This window comes from Centruroides sculpturatus, unplaced genomic scaffold (assembly GCF_000671375.1).
Source record: "Centruroides sculpturatus isolate CEXI.00-Female unplaced genomic scaffold, Cexi_2.0 scaffold823, whole genome shotgun sequence".
Classification (NCBI taxonomy): Eukaryota; Metazoa; Arthropoda; class Arachnida; order Scorpiones; family Buthidae; genus Centruroides; species Centruroides sculpturatus.
The window spans coordinates 189011-214494 of NW_019385060.1; the positions used below are offsets into that span (position 1 = coordinate 189011).

Below are 25484 nucleotides of genomic sequence, written 5' to 3' on the forward strand. Positions count from 1 at the left end.
TTACTTGTCTATAAGTGACGCGCCGCGCCGCTACGTATGGCGCATTGTTTGTCCTATTCTGTTAACATTAATTGTTTATTAGTCTGTTGAAAGTAATAATAAAACTTAAAAAAAACTTTAAATAATTTATATTAATTTAATTTCTTTAATATGAGTGTAATTTTTAATACTGAAATTAAAAAAAAAAAAAATTATCATTGCATGCACTCGGCGCGTTGTCGGATGACGTGACGAATACGACCAGTCGCGCCGCAACTGCACGCGACGCGGCGTAGCGCCGCGTATAGTTTTATTTGCTTTTTTGTTCAAAAATAATAACAAAAAACACATTTAAAACAAGCTTCCGATGTAATTTCTAACACGAAAGCAAATTATAATCGATAATTTCCTGCATAATTTCTCTTATATACAAATTTATTTGCCATTTTCCACGCTATAAAGCGTGACAGACAGACGTAGATTATTTTATTTTGAAATAAATCTACTATCGAATAACAAACGCAATAAAGAGTTATCGATTTCGTGCAAAAAATATTAAATTTTCTATAATATTTTTTATAGTAACGAGAGTACAGGGTGGTCCAAAAGTTAGTTAACCAGCATAAAGACTACTACTGAATTTCTGTCTTTACAATAATTAATCAAGTGTAGACAAACCTGTAAACAACGGCCACTGATAGGAACGTAGAGGTAATCACTATTTGGAGGTTTAAAAGAAAACACGATTTACGCAAGACAGAACACGGTAAACTGACTTTCAGGCCATCCTGTATATTCACGACTGATAGAATTTATAGAATTACAGTCGACCCCCCTATAGCACTGTTGATAATTCCGTTTTATATGAATTCCATGTTGTACGAGTCACTTAGATTTTACAAATACTTGTGCCAGGCTGTGAACGGCTCACGTATTTGTAAAATCTAAGTGACTCGTACAACATGGAATTCATATAAAGCGGAATCATCAACAGTGTTATAGGGGGGTCGACTGGTACGTATAAATTATCGAATTGAAACGTTTTTTTAATCGTAAGAATTCGAGTTTTTCGAATATAGCACCCGACAGAAGCATGGTTAACTGACATTTGGGCCACCCCGTACACGTCCTGTACGTAGAAATTATAGAATTTTTGTACATATTATCGAATTAGGATCTTTTATCGTTACAGGAATGTGATATTTCGAAATAAATCGCAGAAAATCTAAAGCGCAATAACAGCTTTCACACGATGAGAGTCGCATCCTCATCCACTCCAACGTCTCCGCTAGATGTTGATAAGACATCATCACTCGTCATGGCTCATGTTCTATCGCCGCGATCTTAAAATCTATAAAAGAGATTTATCTGGCATGTTTAATTCTAGTCTAAACTAGTTTAATCCAGACCGTTAAAAATTTTTCCAAAAAATTTTTATTTAAAAAAACAAAAACAAAAACAAAAAGAAAGAAAGAAAAATTATCGTCTGTTTTGTTTTTAATATAATTTACAACTCTCCTCGCCAGATGGCGCACGGACGTAGGAATCACGTGACGTTTCCAAGATGTCGTCTGGTGGAGGTAAATTTTGTTTTGTTTGAAAGAATTTTCGTTCGAAAGTAACGAATTTTTGTTTATTATGTCGATTTATGCGCGCTGTATTATTAATACGAGCTTCTGTGCGTGATTTTTCTACCGTAAATCAGTTTTGAACGAGACTGAGCGATTGTCGTTTGGTGTTTTTTTTTCTTAGGGTTAAGTATTTAATCACATTTTTGCTTTATTTTTCACAATTTCAAGCATGTTTTTTTACTTATATTAACGTTTAAGCGTTTGATAATCGATAAATTAATCATCATAACGTTAAACAATACAAATTGATTAAGTAAAAGCAAAAGATGGTGAGGTAAGATGTGAACTGAATGAGGATTTGTCACCTCCCAGAATTACAGTCGACCCCCCTATAACACTGTTGATAATTCTGTTTTATATGAATTCCATGTTGTACGAGTCACTTAGATTTTACAAATATGTGTGCCGGGCTGTGAACGTCTCACGTATTTGTAAAATCTAAGTGACTCGTACAACATGGAATTCATATGAAACAGAATTATCAACAGTGTTATAGGAGGGTCAACTGGTATAGACTCCCTGCACGAGTAGAGGGTCACGTGTATTGTTCCTTTGGCATTTTTCTCCTACAGGTTTGGTTTACAGCTCTGGTAAGGTTCAACCATCTCATTCAGAAGTGTAATTGTATCTCTTATATAATTACAAGGAAGAAGTTTCTAAAACCATTTTATTTAATGTCGTGGGATGTCTCGTATTGTAAGGCATCGATTCTCGAAGTTATTGATTCGAGTCAAACTTAAACCGAGTTGCAGACGAATCGTAGAATGCCCGTTTGCTTCTGCTTCTTGTAAATATCGCCCTAAATAATTGTGTGTCAAAATATTTTATTCGTCTTGTAATCTGGTGTTTTTTGACCGCTGATTCGCAGAAAAATATTCAACCGTACCGAAGCCGGTGCAGTTGATTACGGATGTTGTTTAAATAGTAATCTAGAGTTACCGTGTGTACTTTGTTACTTAAGGTAAGCCCGGACGAGTGTATGTAAGCATAATTTGTAGTCGTAATTACTTGACAAGAAAATGCTGTGGAAACTTAATGTAAGAGATGCCGTGTGCGTATATCTCTTATGCTAACGTTCTTTTCTGATTAACAATGGATAAGCAGCATAGAATTGTATTTTGGTAAAATGACTTGGTCAGTCTGCTTATAACTAGTAGTCCATAGATTTTATTTTTAGAACCACTGTTGTATAGTTTGACCTGACTGTTTTTTTGGTAAGCTGAAATTTCACGTATTCCAGGATTTTCCAGAAAAATGTCCCATATTTTGAAGAATCCCTCTCTTTAGGATCCTGTTTTGTTTTTAAAATAAAACTACAGTATGGCTGTGTAGTTTTACAAATTTTGCTTTAAAAGTTACATTCCTCTGAAAAGTATGTAGAGAATCCTATCAACATATATAAACTAAATAATAAAAATAAAATTGTATGGGTTTTGAATTTTGTGTTTACCATTAAATTGTGGCTCTCCTATTTTTATGATAAATGCAAGCTGCCAGTTGGGTGTAGGTGCAAGTACAGGAGGGAGGTGTTGGGTGTCTTGTATTGGCCATACCAAAATTTGATTAGTTTGTTTTATTGTACAAAATTAGAAGTTTATAAGTTCTTTTCTGCAATTATACACATTTCTGAAGCTGTAATATTGCTATAAACAATTTTGAATTATTTTCTTCGATCCTTTAATTTGTTATTATATTCTTCATGATGATGTAATATCATCATCATGAAGAATTTAATAACAAATTAAAGGATTAAACAAGGAAAATGTACAAAACAGAGAAGGATTTACTCACAAACTGTAGAATTTGATGGAATAACGGTAAATGAATTGTCAACAAATTAAATGAAAATTTCTAAATTTTGATTGAAATTTGCTTAATCCAATTGCTTAAAATGCTGCATTTTAAGCAATTGGAAACATTGGCATTTTACAACATCTTTATTAACGAATTAAAATTAAACACGAACATAAACAGGCTTTAATATAAATGAATTCATAATTTATTACATAAGTATTTTTAAAGTTTCTTGGCTCTACTATCAGCTGATCAGCCAAAAAGCTTTGGATGGTCAGATGACTGAGATGGTTGAAATCAACATAACACTCTGGAATTGAATCCAGATGAGAAATTCCCCAGGAATTTTTGTAGATGTCTGTCCTGGAAATGTTGATTCCATCCTGCAATACTTGGCTGTCTCCTCGTGGATTTGGTTGAACTCATGGTGGGCAAGAAAAAAGCCCTCTTTTCTTGCCCACCATGAGTTTTAAAAAAGTTATTTATTCACAATATATTTATAAAATTATTAGAATAATTAAATCATTAGTACTGCACAATGTATTTACTTTAAATATCAAGATGTGTGTGTGTATAGAAATGTATAAGGTGTTTCAAAAAGAATGCCACATTTTAATTACTATAAATATGTTAATTATTACCTAAAAGTATGCATCATACACTGTGACAATTTCAAAATGATTCACCACATAATGCAAACATCCTTGTTCCACAATGATGAGTGATTCCGAGTTTGCAAACTACAGAACACAGAACCATTCTCTGTTTCAGAGTTGCCATTTTTGTTAATGGTACTTCCTAAAAGCAGTATACAAAGATGTTTGAATGCAGATGGTAGATGAAACTCAGACATTTACTCTATCAATTGATGTACAGACAGTTCATTGCATACTTCTCAGACAATAATTAACATAATTATTGTAATTACTATTAAAAATGGTAGATTTTTTGAAGGCCCTTTGTATGCACATATACATTATACTATATATTGAATGGCCATATATATATCACTACTTACTGATAGATGGTTTGAAGATTTGTAGTTGAGACAGTTGTATCAATAGTTTAATTAAATAAAATTCAACTCATATGAACATACTTTAGTTTTCAGTTGCCTATTCAAGTTGCATGTTATGGTTACAACCTGTGTGTATGTCGCACTATATAATAGTCTGAAAACTTACAAAAACTCTGTATAAGTAGTATGTTTCAAGTTTTTAAAAGGAAATTGTGTAGATATACTTACAGTCACAGTAAGGGAACGTCACTAGAAGAGTCATTGTTTGACTACATACACTATATAGTATAGTACACATCATATACAATATAGTTTATAGTTTCTCAAAGATTATAAGATAAAGCATCAACGTTATCGTTTTTAAAATCAATGGAACAGAGAACGTGTTATATTTGAACAGTTGATATTTGTTAGTTTTCAATAATCTGTGAAATCAATGTGACAGATTTTAAGATTCTATAATAATTCATTGTAATGATTTGACCATTTAATTTGCCATAGTAATGGTGAACTGATACCATCCGATAGTGACATTAATATATTGTTGATCCAATCTATGTTAATGACGTAGAAAGTTGTTTGATAGCAGGATATTGTTTCGTGTCAGATTATTGAAAATTCTAAGTTTTATGTTTAACGTGAAAGAATTTATCTGCTTAATAAATTGAAACAATTTTTTATGTAATTCTCGAGAATTTCTCAATGTTCTGCTTGCTGATCGTAATTAAGGTCGTAATGTGTAATGAAAGTGATAGCAATAAAAAAATCATTTTATACGTAATGCATGTTTTAATATGACGACAATATCTTAATAAAAAGTATTTAGAAAATTGAAAAGTTGAAAAATATTTTTAAGATTTACAATTTTAGAAATAAAAAATGCAAACATAGCTATAATTATAAACAGTTATGAAACTTGACACCATCTTTGTAGGTAAATAAAGAACTTCATGCTGATTTCAAGAAGCCAATATTTATTAAACAAAAAATCATCATTGGTCACTATCTGACCATTTTAAGCTTAAAATCCTGCACTTAAAAGCTTACAATAATCATATGTATTCTATGCTATGCTATAGATTAAGCCGAAGATAATTACATCATGTTGACTTCCAAAACAAGCCACAATTTCTTTATTTATACAGTAATTATAAACTACCATCGTTCATTATAATTTTTACAAATCACATTAAGAGTAATATTTACTGAGTTTCATTATATTTTTAACAAATGGAATGAAAAAATAATGTATTTTTTAAAATAAATTATTTACTGGACGTTTCGTAAGTGAGTTCTTAGGTTGAATCTTTCTTATAACTTTGAAATATTTTTCTCATCTGTCGAATATTTCAGTTTAAATTTCAGAACGTTATAAAAAAGAAATTCTGTTAGAGCCATTTTTTTTTATGATTCTTCAATTTGAATTTTGTCTAGTCATCTTTTTTTGCCTATAAGTTTTTTATAGTGATACTATAAAAATTGAATTTGTAAACCCAGTAGGAATCTATTTTATTGCAAAAGAAATTTATCTGTCATCCTGTTGTTGGATTTTCTAAAAGAATAGTCTTATCCAGAGATCATAATTTCATAGAGTAAGTATATAATTTTTAACTAATGCAGGAAAAAAATTTATATTAAAAATAATTAAGCTCTAATTTTTTTTAATGTTAAAAACAGTTGCTGCCATAATCTTCCCCTATAAAGCTGTATTCTGTGCATGACATTTAATGCTTGACAGGAAAATCAAATAATTTTATACTGTAATAAATTGATTTTTTATTGTCTTTATCAGTATAATAATCGTATTTATAGATTATTATTCTAAAAAATAGCATTAAAATAGCAAATTTTAAGTGTAAAATTTATGCTAATACCTAGATTAGATAGTTTTTTATATCATATTTTAAGATTTTAACGCAATAACAAATTGATAAATGAAAATGTATTCAAAATACCACATTAAAGATAGATTAATAAGAGAAATAGATCTTGGATTTTATGATTAGCTGTAAATAATAGTGTTAAATACCGAATACTTACATTATTCTGCATAAATTTTAATTAAATTTAATTAAATCTGATAGCCAAGAAACTTAAACCGAACCCACTCTTGTGAGGATCTGGGATTAAATCCAGAAGAGTATCTACAGGAACATAGATGGAAAGTCTGTCCCAGATATATTGGGCCCCATCCCTCATTACCTGGTTTTCCCTATTATGGCCTGGCCAAACTCACAATGGGTATGGAAAAATAATCCTCTAATGCCCACATGGTAGACAGAGTTAAAAATGAGGGGAAATGTAAATAAAAAAAAATAAATATTTCAAATTTAATAAGAATAAGTTTTAATAAAATAATTTTATGTGCAAATTCAATTAGAAGATAGATTTATAAAACCAAAAATGTTAGTTTAATAAACTTATCTTGTTGGGTTTTAGTGATTTTGAATGTTTAATGCTAGATGTTTCTTACAAAAGTTTTGGCCCACCAGTGGCCAAGCAGTTCCATTCCCTGAACACTGGGAGTTCGGTTGTGGGTTTGCACCTTGCCAGGACGGGCTGGCCACGTGAAGTTTTCTGTGTTTTCTTCATGTCTGTAACACCTGAATAGGAGCCAGTTACCCTTAAAAAGACCTCCTTGAAGGTATCTCCCCCTAGGCAGATCACCCAAGTGTTACATTGCCATGACTTAACTAAATAAGCAAATAAACTTTTTAATTTATAAAGTATGAAGCGTTAATATGATCCAAACAGAATTATGATATTACTAGAAACTGTGATAAATATTTACATATTGAATTTTATTTTATTTGTATTTTTTTTTTAAATGTTGATAACTGCATTACTTATTATATGATTAAAATCCAGGGATTCCCAATCTGATTGCTGTTAGCCCCTGAGGGGTTAATTAATTTATCTGAGTTGAGGGATAAATAAAATACCAATTGCTATCATGCACGTTTAATAAAAAAAAATGTTACTAATTTCTAGTTGATATTTTATTTCATTCTTTTGTTGTTTATTTTTACATCATATCAGTAGAAAGAGGTTGGTGAATTAGATTTAATTTTAGAAACGGATCACTATGCAAAATAAGGTTGGAAATTCCTGATTAAAATTTATTATATATCCTCAAAGATAATAATCAAGCTGATTCTAGAAGCTTTCATCTTTCAAGAAATAAATATATATATTTGTAGGAAGTGTAGTTGATGCATCTATTGTATATTATATTTATTATCAGTTAAATTTTTACTATGAAAGAAAAGTTAGTAGTAGATTTCAAGGATTTCAATATATGATTTTGAAATAGAGAGAGATTCTATTTGAACATTTCTAATATTGATCAACAAGAATATAAAAAATAGCAAAATAAGATAAAAATTTTAAAAAGTTTCTCTAGTTTTACATAATTTAGTTGAATGTGAAATTAATTTCATTTCTATTATATTAAATAAATACAATACCTTTTAAGTTAATAAAGGAAATGCAATCTGGCTGTTTACAAGAGCACTTTTGGCACTTTTGTTCAAGGTTTATCAACTACAGTAGATCTGATTCACTCTGTAAGATGTTCTGTATTCTGCACACGATAAAACTTAGATTCGTGCTAAGCTTGGATAAAAGCACAAAAGAACTTCATAGCAGATATATTTTTTGAACAGTAGTCTTTATATATAGTAGTCTTCTATTATTTTTTTTTAGTCTTTCTCAAAGCTATAATGTATAGTTGTATATAAATAAATTTTAGTAATTTATAAAAATGCATATAGATTATAATTAATATTTAAATTTTTTATACTGATAACTTGAAATAAAGTTTATAAGTATCTATAAACATTTTTAATAAGTGATTAGACTAGAATTGAAAATTTTATCGCTTGCCAAATGAAATCGGTTTTACTTCAACTAGTTGCCTAGTTTAGTGTTTCCAAAATTTAAAATTCTACTTTAATAAACCTCCTTTTATGTAGGAATTATTTCTAAATGAAACAGGAAAAAAAAAATTTAATGTGAAAGAACAAGTAGCGGCATACTTTATGACTTCTATTTGTTTTCTTTGATTTTCTTTGCAGAAGTTCTTGCAGAGAAAGGATTCTAAAGACAGAATCTTGGACATTCCTGATGATTAGACACAAACCTCGGAACTAGTTTGAACTGNATGTGTATGTATATATATATACGTACGTACATACATATACTTGAAGCATGTAAAAAATCTGAACAGCCACTGATGAGAACATTCAAAAAAATGCCTATTGTTTTGTGGTTATTTTGTGTTTCAAAAAGAAACATTCCTGAAAAAAGCAGCCACATTTAAAGGTGACTATTGGAGGTTCAATTGTATTTACGTTATTTCTTAACAATTACGCTATTCATTCATAATACTGTATAATCTGCTTATTGTAATCATTGATATTGGTATCACTCATTTTATATTATCAGAGCAATTCCCAAAAAATACACTTATAAAACTTATCTTACTGTAATCAGGGTTTGGTTATTTATGTCTTTGGGTAAACATACCAATTTATACAAAGAGACAGTAACAGTAGCCAAAACTTAGATAGGTATTCTTAAGCTGTTACATCATTGGTCTTAAATGTTTTTTATAATGCATAATCGTTATTAGTTATTGTTATATCTCAACCATTGCTTTAAATGTTAATTGTTGTAATTGTTATTTTATAACTTTCAATTGTATTAAATGACAGGTTATCTACTGTTACCATATTTAAACGAGTTGGTTGTCATTACATAAGAATATGAAGATCTTAAAATTGATTAAAATATCAATTTCCATAATAACATCATACTCAAATGGACCTAGTATGATTAATACCATGAATTAAGATGTATGTGTTTGGAATATGTGTTTTTAAAATCAAGATATTCAAATTTAGTTATCCAAACAGATGGATTATTTGTTGCTGTCATGTATATCATTCATTACGATGTCAGCATAGTCAATTAGAAACAAGTAATTGGGGAAAGTTTATTAATGAAGGGATTAATATACAAATTTTAGCCTCGGGGATACATTTTATGATTTAATATGCTTCCTATCGGATCCGCTTCTTGTATCTACATATGTAATTAAAATATTTTTAATTCCTTAATATAGAGTGAAGGCAGATTAATATTATAAATTTTAACTATATTTATGATCATTAATATAATTTAATTGGCTTGAATTCAAGAAGTCAAATCTTTGATGTTTATTGATTACTGTTTTGTTTTTAATATAATTTACAACTCTCCTCGCCAGATGGCGCACGGACGTAGGAATCACGTGACGTTTCCCAAGATGTCGTCTGGTGGAGGTAAATTTTGTTTTGTTTGAAAGAATTTTCGTTCGAAAGTAACGAATTTTTGTTTATTATGTCGATTTATGCGCGCTGTATTATTAATACGAGCTTCTGTGCGTTATTTTTCTACCGTAAATCAGTTTTGCACGAGNTTGAATGTTTAATGCTAGATGTTTCTTACAAAAGTTTTGGCCCACCAGTGGCCAAGCAGTTCCATTCCCTGAACACTGGGAGTTCGGTTGTGGGTTTGCACCTTGCCAGGACGGGCTGGCCACGTGAAGTTTTCTGTGTTTTCTTCATGTCTGTAACACCTGAATAGGAGCCAGTTACCCTTAAAAAGACCTCCTTGAAGGTATCTCCCCCTAGGCAGATCACCCAAGTGTTACATTGCCATGACTTAACTAAATAAGCAAATAAACTTTTTAATTTATAAAGTATGAAGCGTTAATATGATCCAAACAGAATTATGATATTACTAGAAACTGTGATAAATATTTACATATTGAATTTTATTTTATTTGTATTTTTTTTTTAAATGTTGATAACTGCATTACTTATTATATGATTAAAATCCAGGGATTCCCAATCTGATTGCTGTTAGCCCCTGAGGGGTTAATTGATTTATCTGAGTTGAGGGATAAATAAAATACCAATTGCTATCATGCACGTTTAATAAAAAAAAATGTTATTAATTTCTAGTTGATATTTTATTTCATTCTTTTGTTGTTTATTTTTACATCATATCAGTAGAAAGAGGTTGGTGAATTAGATTTAATTTTAGAAACGGATCACTATGCAAAATAAGGTTGGAAATTCCTGATTAAAATTTATTATATATCCTCAAAGATAATAATCAAGCTGATTCTAGAAGCTTTCATCTTTCAAGAAATAAATATATATATTTGTAGGGAGTGTAGTTGATGCATCTATTGTATATTATATTTATTATCAGTTAAATTTTTACTATGAAAGAAAAGTTAGTAGTAGATTTCAAGGATTTCAATATATGATTTTGAAATAGAGAGAGATTCTATTTGAACATTTCTAATATTGATCAACAAGAATATAAAAAATAGCAAAATAAGATAAAAATTTTAAAAAGTTTCTCTAGTTTTACATAATTTAGTTGAATGTGAAATTAATTTCATTTCTATTATATTAAATAAATACAATACCTTTTAAGTTAATAAAGGAAATGCAATCTGGCTGTTTACAAGAGCACTTTTGGCACTTTTGTTCAAGGTTTATCAACTACAGTAGATCTGATTCACTCTGTAAGATGTTCTGTATTCTGCACACGATAAAACTTAGATTCGTGCTAAGCTTGGATAAAAGCACAAAAGAACTTCATAGCAGATATATTTTTTGAACAGTAGTCTTTATATATAGTAGTCTTCTATTATTTTTTTTTAGTCTTTCTCAAAGCTATAATGTATAGTTGTATATAAATAAATTTTAGTAATTTATAAAAATGCATATAGATTATAATTAATATTTAAATTTTTTATACTGATAACTTGAAATAAAGTTTATAAGTATCTATAAACATTTTTAATAAGTGATTAGACTAGAATTGAAAATTTTATCGCTTGCCAAATGAAATCGGTTTTACTTCAACTAGTTGCCTAGTTTAGTGTTTCCAAAATTTAAAATTCTACTTTAATAAACCTCCTTTTATGTAGGAATTATTTCTAAATGAAACAGGAAAAAAAAAATTTAATGTGAAAGAACAAGTAGCGGCATACTTTATGACTTCTATTTGTTTTCTTTGATTTTCTTTGCAGAAGTTCTTGCAGAGAAAGGATTCTAAAGACGGAATCTTGGACATTCCTGATGATTAGACACAAACCTCGGAACTAGTTTGAACTGTTTACTCATTTTATGTTGACTCTTCAATAATGTATTATGTATTTTATTATTTTCTGAAGATTTCAAAAATGTTAAATCAGGCAAAAAAAATTACTAATTGAAGTAAGGCTAATTATGTTTTATGAGTATTTCATTAAGGAAATGATTGAAAATTAATCATTAAGAACATTTAAATCTAAATTATGTTAGAGTTTTGCATTAAGTTACTCATATATATGAATAATTTTAGAGGGTTTGATGCTTTCTTCAGATAAAACACTTAAAAACATGCAAACTTATATAAATATGTAATGATTTAGATATTTTTTAGTGTGTAGCAATTTATTATTAAATGTAATTATTTTTTGTTGCTTTAATCCAGTGGTTCTCTAACTTTTTTGGCATGTGACACATTAAAACATGAAAACATTTTCTGGTGCACTTTGTGTACAAAATTATAAATATAATAATATGTTTTAAATTGTAAATTGCTTTGTACTATAATAACTGCTACTCTAAAGGCTTAATTTAGTTATTAGTTTATCATGAATGTAATAAATCTCTACAAAATTTTTTATTTTTTTTAAATTTTAGAATATATTTTCATGTTCGATACACATCTTGCCATTTCTCTATTGTAATAATTTAAAATGCTTTATCAAAAATTCAATAAATGTACTTTGCTATAAACCATTACACATTAAATTAATTTTAATAATCTTTCTGTATTTATTAATTGTTATTTACTTAATCCTATATAATAATAATAATAATAAAATTTTTATAAACAAGAGATTACTGTATTATAACTTTCAATTGTATTAAATGACAGGTTATCTACTGTTACCATATTTAAACGAGTTGGTTGTCATTACATAAGAATATGAAGATCTTAAAATTGATTAAAATATCAATTTCCATAATAACATCATACTCAAATGGACCTAGTATGATTAATACCATGAATTAAGATGTATGTGTTTGGAATATGTGTTTTTAAAATCAAGATATTCAAATTTAGTTATCCAAACAGATGGATTATTTGTTGCTGTCATGTATATCATTCATTACGATGTCAGCATAGTCAATTAGAAACAAGTAATTGGGGAAAGTTTATTAATGAAGGGATTAATATACAAATTTTAGCCTCGGGGATACATTTTATGATTTAATATGCTTCCTATCGGATCCGCTTCTTGTATCTACATATGTAATTAAAATATTTTTAATTCCTTAATATAGAGTGAAGGCAGATTAATATTATAAATTTTAACTATATTTATGATCATTAATATAATTTAATTGGCTTGAATTCAAGAAGTCAAATCTTTGATGTTTATTGATTATAGAATCCTGTGTTTTTAAACAATGAACAGTGAGTAGAATTTAATTAAAGAATTTGAAAGTATTAAACAATTGTATTGCGTGTTAGTTTATTTTTAGTTTAAAATTATTAATGAAAAAATATTATTATTAATAGTATCTGTCAATTAGATGTGTGACATAATGAAGCTCGTCAATAATTTAATAGTGTTTCTCATCTATTATACCATCTCCCAGTAGTAACATAATGAAGGCTGGATGTCTGAGCAGTTAAGGTGTCAGCCTACCTCTCTGGAGGACACAAAAGCAAATACAGATGGGTCAAAAAAACCCTGGGGCTTTTTTAGGGTGGTCTAACACCGATATGTTGGGCCCTGTCCCGCGATCCCTTTGTTGTGAGCCTGTTAAAAAGCCCATTATAGTGCCCACATGGAGGAAACAGTAAAAATAAATAACAACATACCAGAAAATTGTGGATGTTTAAAAAACTAATAATCTTAATGAGCTACATAAAAATATATTAAAAAGGTATTACTAACTAAAATACGTTATGAAGTATTGAATATGATTTAATATGAATTGTTTAAAGATAATATTTTTATAGAAGAGAGTTCAAATCTTGTTTCACCCACAGTTCATTGATTTCCATTGCTGCAGTCTCTATTTTTCCTCCCCTGGTTGCTTTAGACTGTCCAGTTGTTCTCAATATAGACTGTTCATAACAAAAATTTTATGGTAATTCATTGATTTCCAGTGCTACCATTTCTATATATCTTTTTGGTTGTTTGTTTTTTGTAATGTTAAGCTAAGCATTTTGTGTATTTAGAATAGATTTGAATTGTAAATTATGAGACATCAGTTTATGATTTTAGTTGTAATTATTGGATTTTAATATAAATTCTAGTTATATTTAAAAATTTTTTTAATTGACTATAAGTCAATTTTTAAAAATTATTTATTTTATTTATTTAGCATTTAACTGTACCAAGAAATTTTCAATCAATGAAATTATGAAATGCAATTAATTGTTGTAATTTATTGTTGCTAATCTTTCAATCAGAGCATTGCTTGTGTCTAGAAACTATCTGAAACTAGGAGATTACATATGATGATTATGTATTCTTTTCTTGTACTTAACTATCTCATAGCTTTCTCTTTCCATTTACTTCTGGTTCATTTGCTCTATATTTAATGGCAAGAAAGTTACATTATCATAATCATTTTGAGGAGAAATATAGCTAAGCATCACTTCAGATATTTGAAGAAATTTAAACTAAAAAAAGTAAAATTACTTTATGTAAGAAATTATAATTGATTTTCCAGCAAGATCTGTGATTTTATATTATTATGTATCCAGTAAATAAATATAGCATTGCTTCTATTTAATACAATTAAAGATTATATGTTGTACTCTTAACAACATTTCTCTTTTCCTTGTATTGAAATTTTTATATAAATATAAAAAAAATTCTTTAATATCTAGTCGTTATTGGAAATGAACAAGCATATGTGTATGTATATATATATACGTACATACATACATATACTTGAAGCATGTAAAAAATCTGAACAGCCACTGATGAGAACATTCAAAAAAATGCCTATTGTTTTGTGGTTATTTTGTGTTTCAAAAAGAAACATTCCTGAAAAAAGCAGCCACATTTAAAGGTGACTATTGGAGGTTCAATTGTATTTACGTTATTTCTTAACAATTACGCTATTCATTCATAATACTGTATAATCTGCTTATTGTAATCATTGATATTGGTATCACTCATTTTATATTATCAGAGCAATTCCCAAAAAATACACTTATAAAACTTATCTTACTGTAATCAGGGTTTGGTTATTTATGTCTTTGGGTAAACATACCAATTTATACAAAGAGACAGTAACAGTAGCCAAAACTTAGATAGGTATTCTTAAGCTGTTACATCATTGGTCTTAAATGTTTTTTATAATGCATAATCGTTATTAGTTATTGTTATATCTCAACCATTGCTTTAAATGTTAATTGTTGTAATTGTTATTTGGTTTAAATTACATAAATTACTATTATTAATTAATAATAATAATCATCATAATTAAGAAAATATCGAGTTATACGTCTATTAATTGTTTAACTTATCCTTTTAATTTTAGAATCTAAAATTGCAGCTTTCACCAATTATAGCTGTATTTATTTAAACTGCTTAATGCAGTTAGTTATCATTGTCAGCATAGATAGGCTTGCCTTAAAGGGATTACAATAAGAACTACTATATATACTTTGACTGGAGGCAGGTGAAATATGTGGAAAAAATTTTATTATTCTTCTATTTCCAGTAAAAACAGACTTATTTCAGCTGGGTTTGAGGTAGATAATGATCTTCTATTGTATGTTTTCTAATGTAATCAATGCTGCGACAGTACTTGCAGAAAAGGGGTTTCCACTTTCATGCATTTACAATATTCGTCTTGAAATTCTTTTGCCTGATTTTTAACTGTTATGTTCACAGCTAAATCACTTTCTTGGCATGTTTTTGTTTGCACTTGGAGTAGCCATTTACTACAGCATTTGTGGCAGCAGCATGTGACAAAGTGCATGCATAAAGTAAGAATGAAACTTGAGTTCTATTGGTTTAGGTTTTAAAACTGGAAATTGCATAGAACAGTCAAAAATAGTAAATTTTACAGATTTATACATATTAATTAAGACATATTGCTTCTAGTTATTGCTATCATAATCAATATAAACACCATTGTTAAGAAAGTCTGCACAATCTGCCTTCCTCTAGTTATGACTGCAGTTTTCTTGAATATTTTCATATTTTTAAATATTAGATTATAATAATTATATTTGTCACTAGATTAAAAAAAAACAGATAAAGCATTTGATACTAGAGACAAAATTTATTTAAAATTTTAGAAAGAAACTGGTTTTTATTTTTTATAATCGATGCACAGTTTATAAATAAACAAAGCTTAAAGTAGGTTAAGAATGTCAAAATTTTAAAGATATTTCAAGTAATATCAAAATATTTTGCCATTGATGAATTTCTGTTTTCTGTAATCAAATTTGGAAGATCTTCAAAAGATAAATTATTCTGAATATTTTCATTTTAGAATAATCAGTTTCCGAAACTTAATATTGAAAAATGTGCACTTTGGTAATTGTTTCCTTTAATTATGTTAAATTCATTCTGAGAATGTAATTATTTAATGTGTTAAGAATGTTACATTCTTAATTATTCAAGTGAATATCCCAATTCTCAAAGCTGTGTGGTTTTGGTTAGAGTTTAAGTGTCTTTTCTGTTATATTCTGTTAAGAAAATTTCCTTTTAATAAAAGAAAAACTACCATAACCTTTTTTTTTTTTACTTTATATATGGAATAAAAACAGAAAATATATATATACTTTAGATCTCTAAATGTCATATTTATAGAAGTAAACCAGCTGTGTTTAGTTAAAAATGAATTTATCAAATTATCAAAGATTATTTGAAATTATAAGTAGTTATATAATGATCTGTCATAAAACAAGAATGAAAATAAAGAAAAATGTCAGAACGGATGATAAATGGATTCAGTTAAGCATCCGAAAAAAATAAAAAATAAATTTACTTATTGTCGGAATGAATCTGACCAAGAGCTGTGTGTTTTTGTTTGACAATAAATATGTTAAACAGCCTACCAAATGCATACAATCTACTTAAAAATTTAAATATCGACCACAGTTTCATTTTACAGTATAATAATTCTAATCATTTTTATCATTTGTCCGTGGTTAAGATTAAAAATGTAACTATTATTTACTTACAGAAGTTAATTATTAGATATACCATAATCTTATGCTAAAATATTCAATAAAAGAACTTTATAAATGAAGAAAAATTTTGATTTATAAATATTCAAACATTCTAAGCCGTCGTCTTCAAGTAGAGTCTATAATATTTGGGAAACTTTATTAATACAGTACATAAGAAGCTTATTTGTAAAAGCAGCTGATGCTGGATCCATTTAGCAAAGGATAAGTGACCAACAAGAGGTGGATGCAATCAAGTACTAAGATTTCCAATATCAATGTTGTAGATTTATGCTTATGGGAGTACCTGACAATGCAGGTTTATCATGTCAAGCTATTTGCAATTCTAATACTAGTATAGTATTATTACTCTCTGATTAAGCAGCAATTCTGATGCTGGAGGAAATTTGTCATTTTAGTATGTATAATATATCAGTGTTTGAATTATTTTTATTCTCCTTTTAGCATTATTTTTAAAACTAACTTTTAAGCTATAATTAATAGAATTTATTTAACTAATTAATTCTTAAATTTTACTTTTGTATATCTAAATTTAAAAAAAATATGTTTTTTCCCCCTTTTTTAATGAAATTAAATTAACTAAATTACAAAAATATATATTAGAGACTATTATTAAGAACTACATTTACATACTGGAAATGCATTAATTCCCTCGGGAAGCCGCGACATTCTCGTTTTGAATAATCAGGTGTTCAAATTACCGGCTTCCACTATGCTCTTAATATAAACATTTATGAACAAATGTATGATATGACAGTGCTATCCATTCTCTGTTTCTGCTCGTACTAGATTACACCAACCATAACTGATTTATATAACTAAACATTTCTTTTAGCGGCTTCCAGATTTTTAAATTTCTGTTGATGTTATATATATATATAATTGTTTTGAATTTCAGAAACATTAGAACCATGCTTGCTAAGTCAAGAAAAACTAGACAGAACTTCTCCCGAGTTATGGCCTGAACAGAGTGAGTTTAAAAGTTAATTTCTATATTTTTGTTTAACGAATTTTGTTTAGGATAATTATGTAAATGATAAAAAAAAAATTTACTAAAGTTTACAATCTGTTAAATTGTTTTTAACTGTAGCTATTTATTAAATTATATTTTTAAACAACAACTCCAAAAAACCCGATTTTTGATTAAAATAAGATGATATGCTGAATTATTGGTAATTACTAACTTAGCCTTTTTATAGCCTGATAATTCAGCAGATCATCTGGATTATATTTTTGAATGTTTAATGTATACAAAACCCAAAATTTCTTAATTTGCCAAATGTAAAAATATCAGATTATATTTGGATTATAATAAGAATTTAATGCATTTAATGAATTTAATATTTTGTTAATAATAATAATAATGATAATTAGCAATTTTTAAAGTATATTATATACTAAAATGTCATATTTTTAGTTCCTGGTGTGCTGGAATTTGTTGCAATAGCTTCAGTAAGTTTATTTTTATGCTCTCTTAAAATTTTAAAGACATTTGAATAGTTTAATAGCTCAATTTTCTTTATAGCCAACCACATCTGTAGATAATAATCAGCCAGAGTGGTTAAAAGACTTGGATCAGGAAGATGTTAACATGCTACAAGGTGTGTGAGTTGTACTGTACTTGTGAGGTTACATTTATTGAATTTATGTATGTAGGAGGTATTAAATACAATTAATTTATACATATACTATTATTAAACAGGATTTGGAAGTCTAACGGCAGCAGCATTGTTAGAAAAAGTTAAGGATTTACAGAATTTAGCATATCAGCTTGGTTTAGAAGAAGGTAAATTACACTTTAAACTAAGTCTTACGTAGTAATAAACATATAGCGTAACTAAACTATCTTCATTGTCATTTTCAGCTCATGAAATGACAAGGGGAAAGTTCTTAAATATATTAGAAAAAGCACCCAGAAGGAGAAAATGAGTTTGATTAAATGTCATTGCACCTTGAGGTTATATGATTATTATTATTATTTTTCTCAAATTATTATATTTTAAATGTATAAAATTAAAATATAAATATGTAAAAATGATAAGAACACATTCAGAATGTATGTATTGCATGTTTGGAATGCAATGTCACATGTACATTTTTTGAATGAGTAAAAAAAGAGAAAAAGTTTTAAAAATTTTTAATGTTGTCTCCAGTTCTGTGATGATCTTTTCCTTTAGCTGGCATCAATATTTATAACTTGATAGCAGATTTGCATGCTTTAAACAGTTACTTAAATTTTTATGTTTGTCAAGGTGTGCAATTGTTTGCATGTGACTTGTAAGCTAAAAGAAACATAATAAAATTTTCACAGCTTTCATTTATAGATCTGCTTGTTATTTTATCTAGAATTGTAGGAGTTACGGCCCTTAATTTTCGGAAATAATTCCCTACAAAATTGTCAATCGATAAGACAGACAGACAAAGTTATACTTTTTTATGGCTTTTTGGCAAATCATTATTAGGAACAATACTAAGCTATTATGTACATTTTCGTTTGTAAAGTCATAATAAAACTGTGGCAGGAAGTAACAGATGCACTGGACATCCAAAGCCACCTGCACTTTCGGTGACACCCAAAAACAGGTGTGCTAACTCCATATTTACATTATACTTCAGTGTTGGGTCGCATGCACAATTAATAATAAGGTTAGGGGATTTATGCGGTTTTCAAACAGATCATTGCGCCGTTGCAATTATGTAATTATGGGGATCATAGGGTTATAAAAGAGGCCCCGTGTGTCTAATCGCACTCTGTTTACAGATAAAAATCGGTGGTTTTGATAAAACATCATCAATAACCAGATAGGAATGTCAGGAGGATGATAAATAACAACTATAATTACTCTTGACGTATGTTCATCATTCTGTTCCTACTTGCCAACAATAATTAATATAAGCCTTCCGTAAAGTAAACAGAATTGGTTTAAAGGTTAAAAGTCGACAGCGAAGGAAGTCATTCTTCGCCCATTTTGTATATTTACACACAGCATCACTTTTAGGATAAATCTCCAATTAAATTAGCCACTTAAGTTCATGATTTATTAACTGTTAAATGACAAGAATATTATAAAAATATATAAATTTTCTTTTTATACTAAAGAATTTTAAATGATGATTAGATTTGTTAATGTGTTAAGCTATGAATTAATTTTTAATTTAAAAAAAAAAAATGATTTTTCTAGTAAAGTTTTAACAAATTATATTCATAAAATACGTTTTAAAAGGTATAAATTTGTTTATTTTACTGAATTTAAAATGATTTAAACGTTATAAAATATATTTTTTCCAAGTGAAAGAAGTCAAAATTAAATACAGAAATCATTTATTTATACAATTTACTAACAAAAGATATATAAAAAGTTTTTTTTTCTTTTTTAAATTAAACATAGAAACCAAATCTCAGCAAGGAAATTGAATAAAAATCACATTTAGGCAACAGATGTTTATGAAAGGAAGCGCAGTTATTTCATGAAAAGGAAGAGGAGGAAGGGAAAAAAAATGTAGGAGAAGAAAGGGAAAAAAAGGCAATTTGTAACAAAAATAGAAAAAAATGATAAATGAAGCGAATGCACATCAACAAATTGACGTAATGGTCGAGTTTTGTGAAAACTTTGTATATCGAGTCGTCGTCAAAGGAGCCGCTCCCATTAAGTCCCAGCATACACTGGGTTGTATGAGCTTCACGTCTAGTTGTTAATCAGAGAGTGAGTAAAGGGTTTAGTCGTCTCTTCCGTCTATTCCATTAAAGAGAAGAGAGAGAAGTACAAGACAACGGGGAGTAAATGTTGTGGACTTAATTAAAACAAAGTTGAAAATTATCCCAAATGTCAGACGACGCCAAGTAGAAGAATAACAGTTTTGAGGGATACGCATTGCTTTAATGAAAATTTGCATCTCCCTTACAAATATTTATGATTCAACAATTTTTTTCTGCACTTTGAAAGGTTTATCAAGCGTATTTTATTATTATTATGGTTTTTTTTATCGTCGTCGGTTCGAATTCCTTTCCAGTTACTCACTTTAACACTTAGCTAAGTCGTCGATAAGGGCGCAGATAATTTAGAAAATACACTTTTACAAAGTTATGCATTGTTTTCCAAGAGAGATAAATAAATTAACACTAGAAACTCTCTATTTTAGCTGTATTTTGTCACGTGGTAGCAATGGTTACACTCGTTTCTTCCATTTTCCACCTTCGATTAAATTATATTTTATGGCAAACTATGGGAATTATTGTTTATATCGGAGTTTAGTTTTAGCACGCCCGCTTTTCTGCGTGTTTTTTTCGGTTATAAATCCCCCTTTCTCGCTGATTTTTTGCAAAGATGGGACACCTTTACAATATATCACGCTTATCTCGTAGTAAAATCGGAATTCTTAGTTGAAAAGAAGGGTCGAGATATCAGAAATCGGAGTTTAGACCCTCGCAGAAAGGAATTTCACACATCAGCGCGATAAAAAAACATTAATTGTGATTCTTATCTACGTAAGAAGATTAAATCCCGTGACTGACAAGGTTGTTGGAGAGAGAAAGAGGAAAAAAAAGGAGTGAAGTCACTACACTTAAAATAGGTTTTTTTTTACAGTTATTTTTGAGGGATTTTTGGAGTTTTTGTTGTTTTTTTTTACCCTTTCTTTCTCCTTCCCTCCCCCTTTTCAATTTCCAAACTGCACTTTTAAGTGCCGCTATTATCCACTAATTACTCCAGTTTCAGAAGTAATTTAATAAGGCCATTACGATTGTATACTTGTCCATTAACATCAATATATAAATACTGGTTTAGATCGATCGTATTTCAAACTTAAGTGTGAACAAATGATTTACGGCACTCTCACCGCACCGGCATATCTCAAGTTTTCAAAAGTCACTTAATACCAAGAGTGGTTCAACGTTAATGGTACAGGTTGTGGCTCCGGTACAAATTTTACGACCTTTCGACCAGCTAACAATCCGCGTACTCGTAAATTCATTAAGAATCTCGGCTATACTAAAGTGACTCCGGCCCGATCACGTGACAAGGGGGGTTTATGCCGTCGCGCCAACACAACACGTGATTAATAACCGATGGGTAAAGTCGGGAAATTAGTTTTGCTGATGGGCTGAAAGCGAACTTCTATCAAGTTTGTCCGTTTTATTGCTTCCAAACCTTCATTTTCTAAAAGTTTTTCCGCTTTTTTTCCCCCTTCCTCCTCTCCATATACTTAAGTTTTTTTAAAGATTTTCACACTTGAAAAAAAAGTTGTCGTCTTCGCCGTGTTGTAATTATCGTACTAAATGTGTTTTTGATAGTCTACAGTAGTTTCGTGTACTGTTTTTTTTATAGTTGTATAGTTGCTTATACTGTTTTTGATAGTGTGTATCAAGGATCTCATACTGAAACGTAGCAAAGGGCCAGTCAAATACATGTATGTCAGACGTGGACCGTATTCATTTTTATTCGGTAAACTAAAAAAATGGCTCCAACAGAGGCCATTTTGTTGGCCGGCCTTTACGACTTACGTAAACAGAAGTTTGAATTTCTCCTATTGTAATCCTTGCAAGATGTTAGAAACATTGATTTTTGGAAAAGAAATCATCAAGAACGCCAAAGCCTTTAAGGTCAGTATCAGGCCCGCGGGCCGCCAGTGTGCTACTCCCCTCTCTATATGGTTCCATATAGTGTTTTCGATAGTTTAGAACAGTTCGGTATACTGTTCTTATTAGTTCGCACTAGTTCATCAGGCGTTTCGACCATTACTATTGATATTATGTAATTTTACCGCAAATTGGTCCCTGAAAAAGGGTGTTTCGGTTGGATAAGCTTTCATTTTATTCTTTTAATTTAAAAGTATGTGTTCCTAATTCGGCATTGAAACAAACGCTCGCTTAATAGATTAATGTTCTAGGAAAAGGGTTATACACTTTTGTGTAGAAAGCTTTGAATGCGTCTGGAATAACCCATTTAAAGTAATTAGATGATCACTAATTGGGTAACACAACAAAGACGAGGACGGAATACATTTTCCGGTCTCTTATTACGCATTCTAGAAAGCTCGTTACCCAACAGATTCGAACCCGAAACCTCCAGCGGGGGGAAAGTAGAAAGTTTTTTGATAACATTGTTGACGCCGACAATAGAATTATTTCATCTTCTCGTCATCCATCGACATCAGTAAAGGATCCCAAATTTTCGATGCGAAGCCAACAGACTCGAACTTCCGGCAGATCGGAGGAGGAGACCGGAAGCGAGGTGGATGACGGGTAATTTGGGTAACATTCGGGGGAGGAGTCCCTAAGTCGGTTTCGTATCAACCATTTCCTGACGTTGCTGAATAGATGGTGAGGGAGACGAGACGGAAAAACTGCAGTTCAGGAAGGAAGAAAGTCGTTTGTTCAGATACCTTCCTTCAGGTCGAAGTAGCGACCTCTAGTAGACATTTCCGTAGATACGAGAACTGATGAATGATGGGGGCTTTCGGATGACGTCAGCGAGATTTATTAGTTTTGTCAGCTTCTATACAAGTTCAGACGTCGACGATTTTAACTTAAATTCTTTATTTAAATCGAAAAAAAATATCGATTTTTTTTGTTTTTTTAAATTAAAAATTCCGTAATAATAATTGATTATTACGTTTAAAACGTATTAAATTTTAATTACATTTAAAAGTTTTCCGTTTCGTAATTGACGTAAAGAAACGTGAATGGATTGTAGTAAAAAAAAAAATACTCGTGAATGAAAGTAAATTAATCGCTTTCATTTACACGTGAATGAGAACGAAATTAATCAATTTCACGTAATTCATTCATAGTGAAATTGATCTTTTTAAACCAGCAGTTTTGTTTTTATGAATGGAAATGACTTTGCGTAGTATTTTTTTTTTACTCCAGTGATTATTATTATTATTTTTTTATTGAATTTATTAATTATTTTCTGAATTGCATTCAGAGTTTTGAATGACAGTGAGTTTTTTTTTTTTAAATATCGTACATACGGGGAGGTCCAAATGTCAGTTAACCGTATTTTAATGTGTTCCGGATACATTTTTCGATATATACGGTGGGTTTTTCTTGTCTAAAATTTGTGAAAACACCATTTAAAAAACATGATTTAAGTAGTTAAATAAAAGAGAAATTTCGTCTACAGTGACAACTGATTTTTGGGCTACCTTGTTTATACAAATCTATTATTGTTTTTTTTTAAAAAAAAAAAAAAAAAAATACAAAACATTTAATAACGTGTTATAAAATTTATCGATTTTTCTGTGTTTTTTGTCGGCTTATCTTCAAATCTGATTATTTATTTTGACTTTATTTACTTATCCGTTACTAATTTGTTATCGTAACATATATAATATTTTTTTTCTCCTCGTTATCTGCGATGATCTGTTCCTTGATTTATCTGATACTTTTCTTCTAATCTAATTTATTTATTATTATTTTTTTTTCAATGATGCATCTTAATCTACAGAGTAGAATATCTTTTAATTTATTGCTATTATTATTATACAGAAATGCATTCTACACGTCTTTATCTGCCAAATGATCCGTCACAGCTCACGAGTTCGACACTCGTGTTCACAATGCACATGAATGCTTGGTTTCCCTTCTTGATCAAACCGATTTCGTTCATGAATGAAATCGATTATACGTACAAAAATATTGTTACGTAATTAGAAGATCGATTATCTACATAAATTAGCTTTAAAAAATTGATTACATTCACCAGAATTTTACTAATTTCTATCAAATTAAATCGTTTAATCGATTATCTACGTAAATTAATTTATTATTATTATTATTATTATCATCGTCGAACGAGTCGCTCCCTACTTAATTTTGGTAGGAGGGAGAGAGAGAAAAAAAAATCTTACACAGCATTTATTTTTATTACTCTTACTATTATAGTAAGGGCTTTAAAAAATGAGAAGGGAAAAAAAGTTTGCCAGGGGAAATTTTATCCTGGATGGCGGACAGACAGCCACGCGACGATAATCCTGCACACGTGTTCAACAGAATGCAGTAGTTGAGACATTTGATAAGTGCAAACTCACGTCAAAACCCAACATCCAACACCTGGCACTTCATGCAGGTGGCAAAGTTTCTTGTATCATATTATTACACAATCTTTTGTTTTTTTCTGGTAAATTAATCGAAAATAATATAAATTAATTTTATTTATGTGTTTCTTTTTACTTTAATTCGTAGGACAGACACACAGACAAGCTTTAAAAAAAAAACCTCCTTTCGTAGGGCAGAAAAAGACAACGATGACATTTACTCTGATGTAAGAGAGAGGATGATTTTGACCAGAGGCTCCCAAATGAATTTCCTTTCCTACTTTACTAATTTTATTTACAACAATGGACTCAATGACGTAAATGGGATTATATACAATGGTCACTTCGTCATTTATATATATATAATTTCCTTTTTTTTTCAGTATATAAAAAAGAGCATCTAGAGCTATACTCCCTCAGGTTTACTTTACTAATAACGTTACAGAGTTTCTCTCTCTCTCTCTTGTGCTCCACTTGCTACCAGTCGGTGCCATCTGGAATATTTCAAGTTCGTCACTCGAAGGTAAACTTTGTAACTTACGGACTTCGCTTCGTTTATTTTATTAATAACAATAATTACTATTAAAATCGTCTCTGCAAGCATCTGTCCTGTGTATACAAAACTTATAGTAGGATAATCTGATTGAAACTTTCAAGAACTCGGCTCTCTTCTTCTTCTACTGTAGCACAAAATTTACGTTTGGGGAGGGGGCGAGAGCTCGGTACTAAAATACTTTTTT

At 29.4% G+C, this 25484-nt stretch overlaps 1 protein-coding gene across 3 annotated transcripts in view; it reads left to right on the forward strand.

Moving 5' to 3' along the window:
- Positions 1–1489: 1489 nt before the first annotated feature.
- Positions 1490–25484, forward strand: part of LOC111634100 (protein lin-52 homolog) — a 43757-nt gene continuing 19762 nt past the window's right edge. Inside the window, exons 1-6 of one of the 3 annotated variants that reach the window (XR_002758151.1) lie at positions 1490–1559; positions 17606–17677; positions 18125–18159; positions 18233–18308; positions 18410–18493; positions 18572–18664. Coding sequence is in view for 1 of the 3 variants with exons in the window: in XM_023378778.1 (XP_023234546.1) it covers positions 1544–1559; positions 17606–17677; positions 18125–18159; positions 18233–18308; positions 18410–18493; positions 18572–18636 (348 nt within the window). In the remaining 2 variants the exon portion in view is untranslated. Of the gene's footprint in view, positions 1560–17605; positions 17678–18124; positions 18160–18232; positions 18309–18409; positions 18494–18571; positions 18919–25484 lie in introns of those variants that run through there. The other 2 variants (XM_023378778.1, XR_002758152.1) reach the window with 2 other exon arrangements.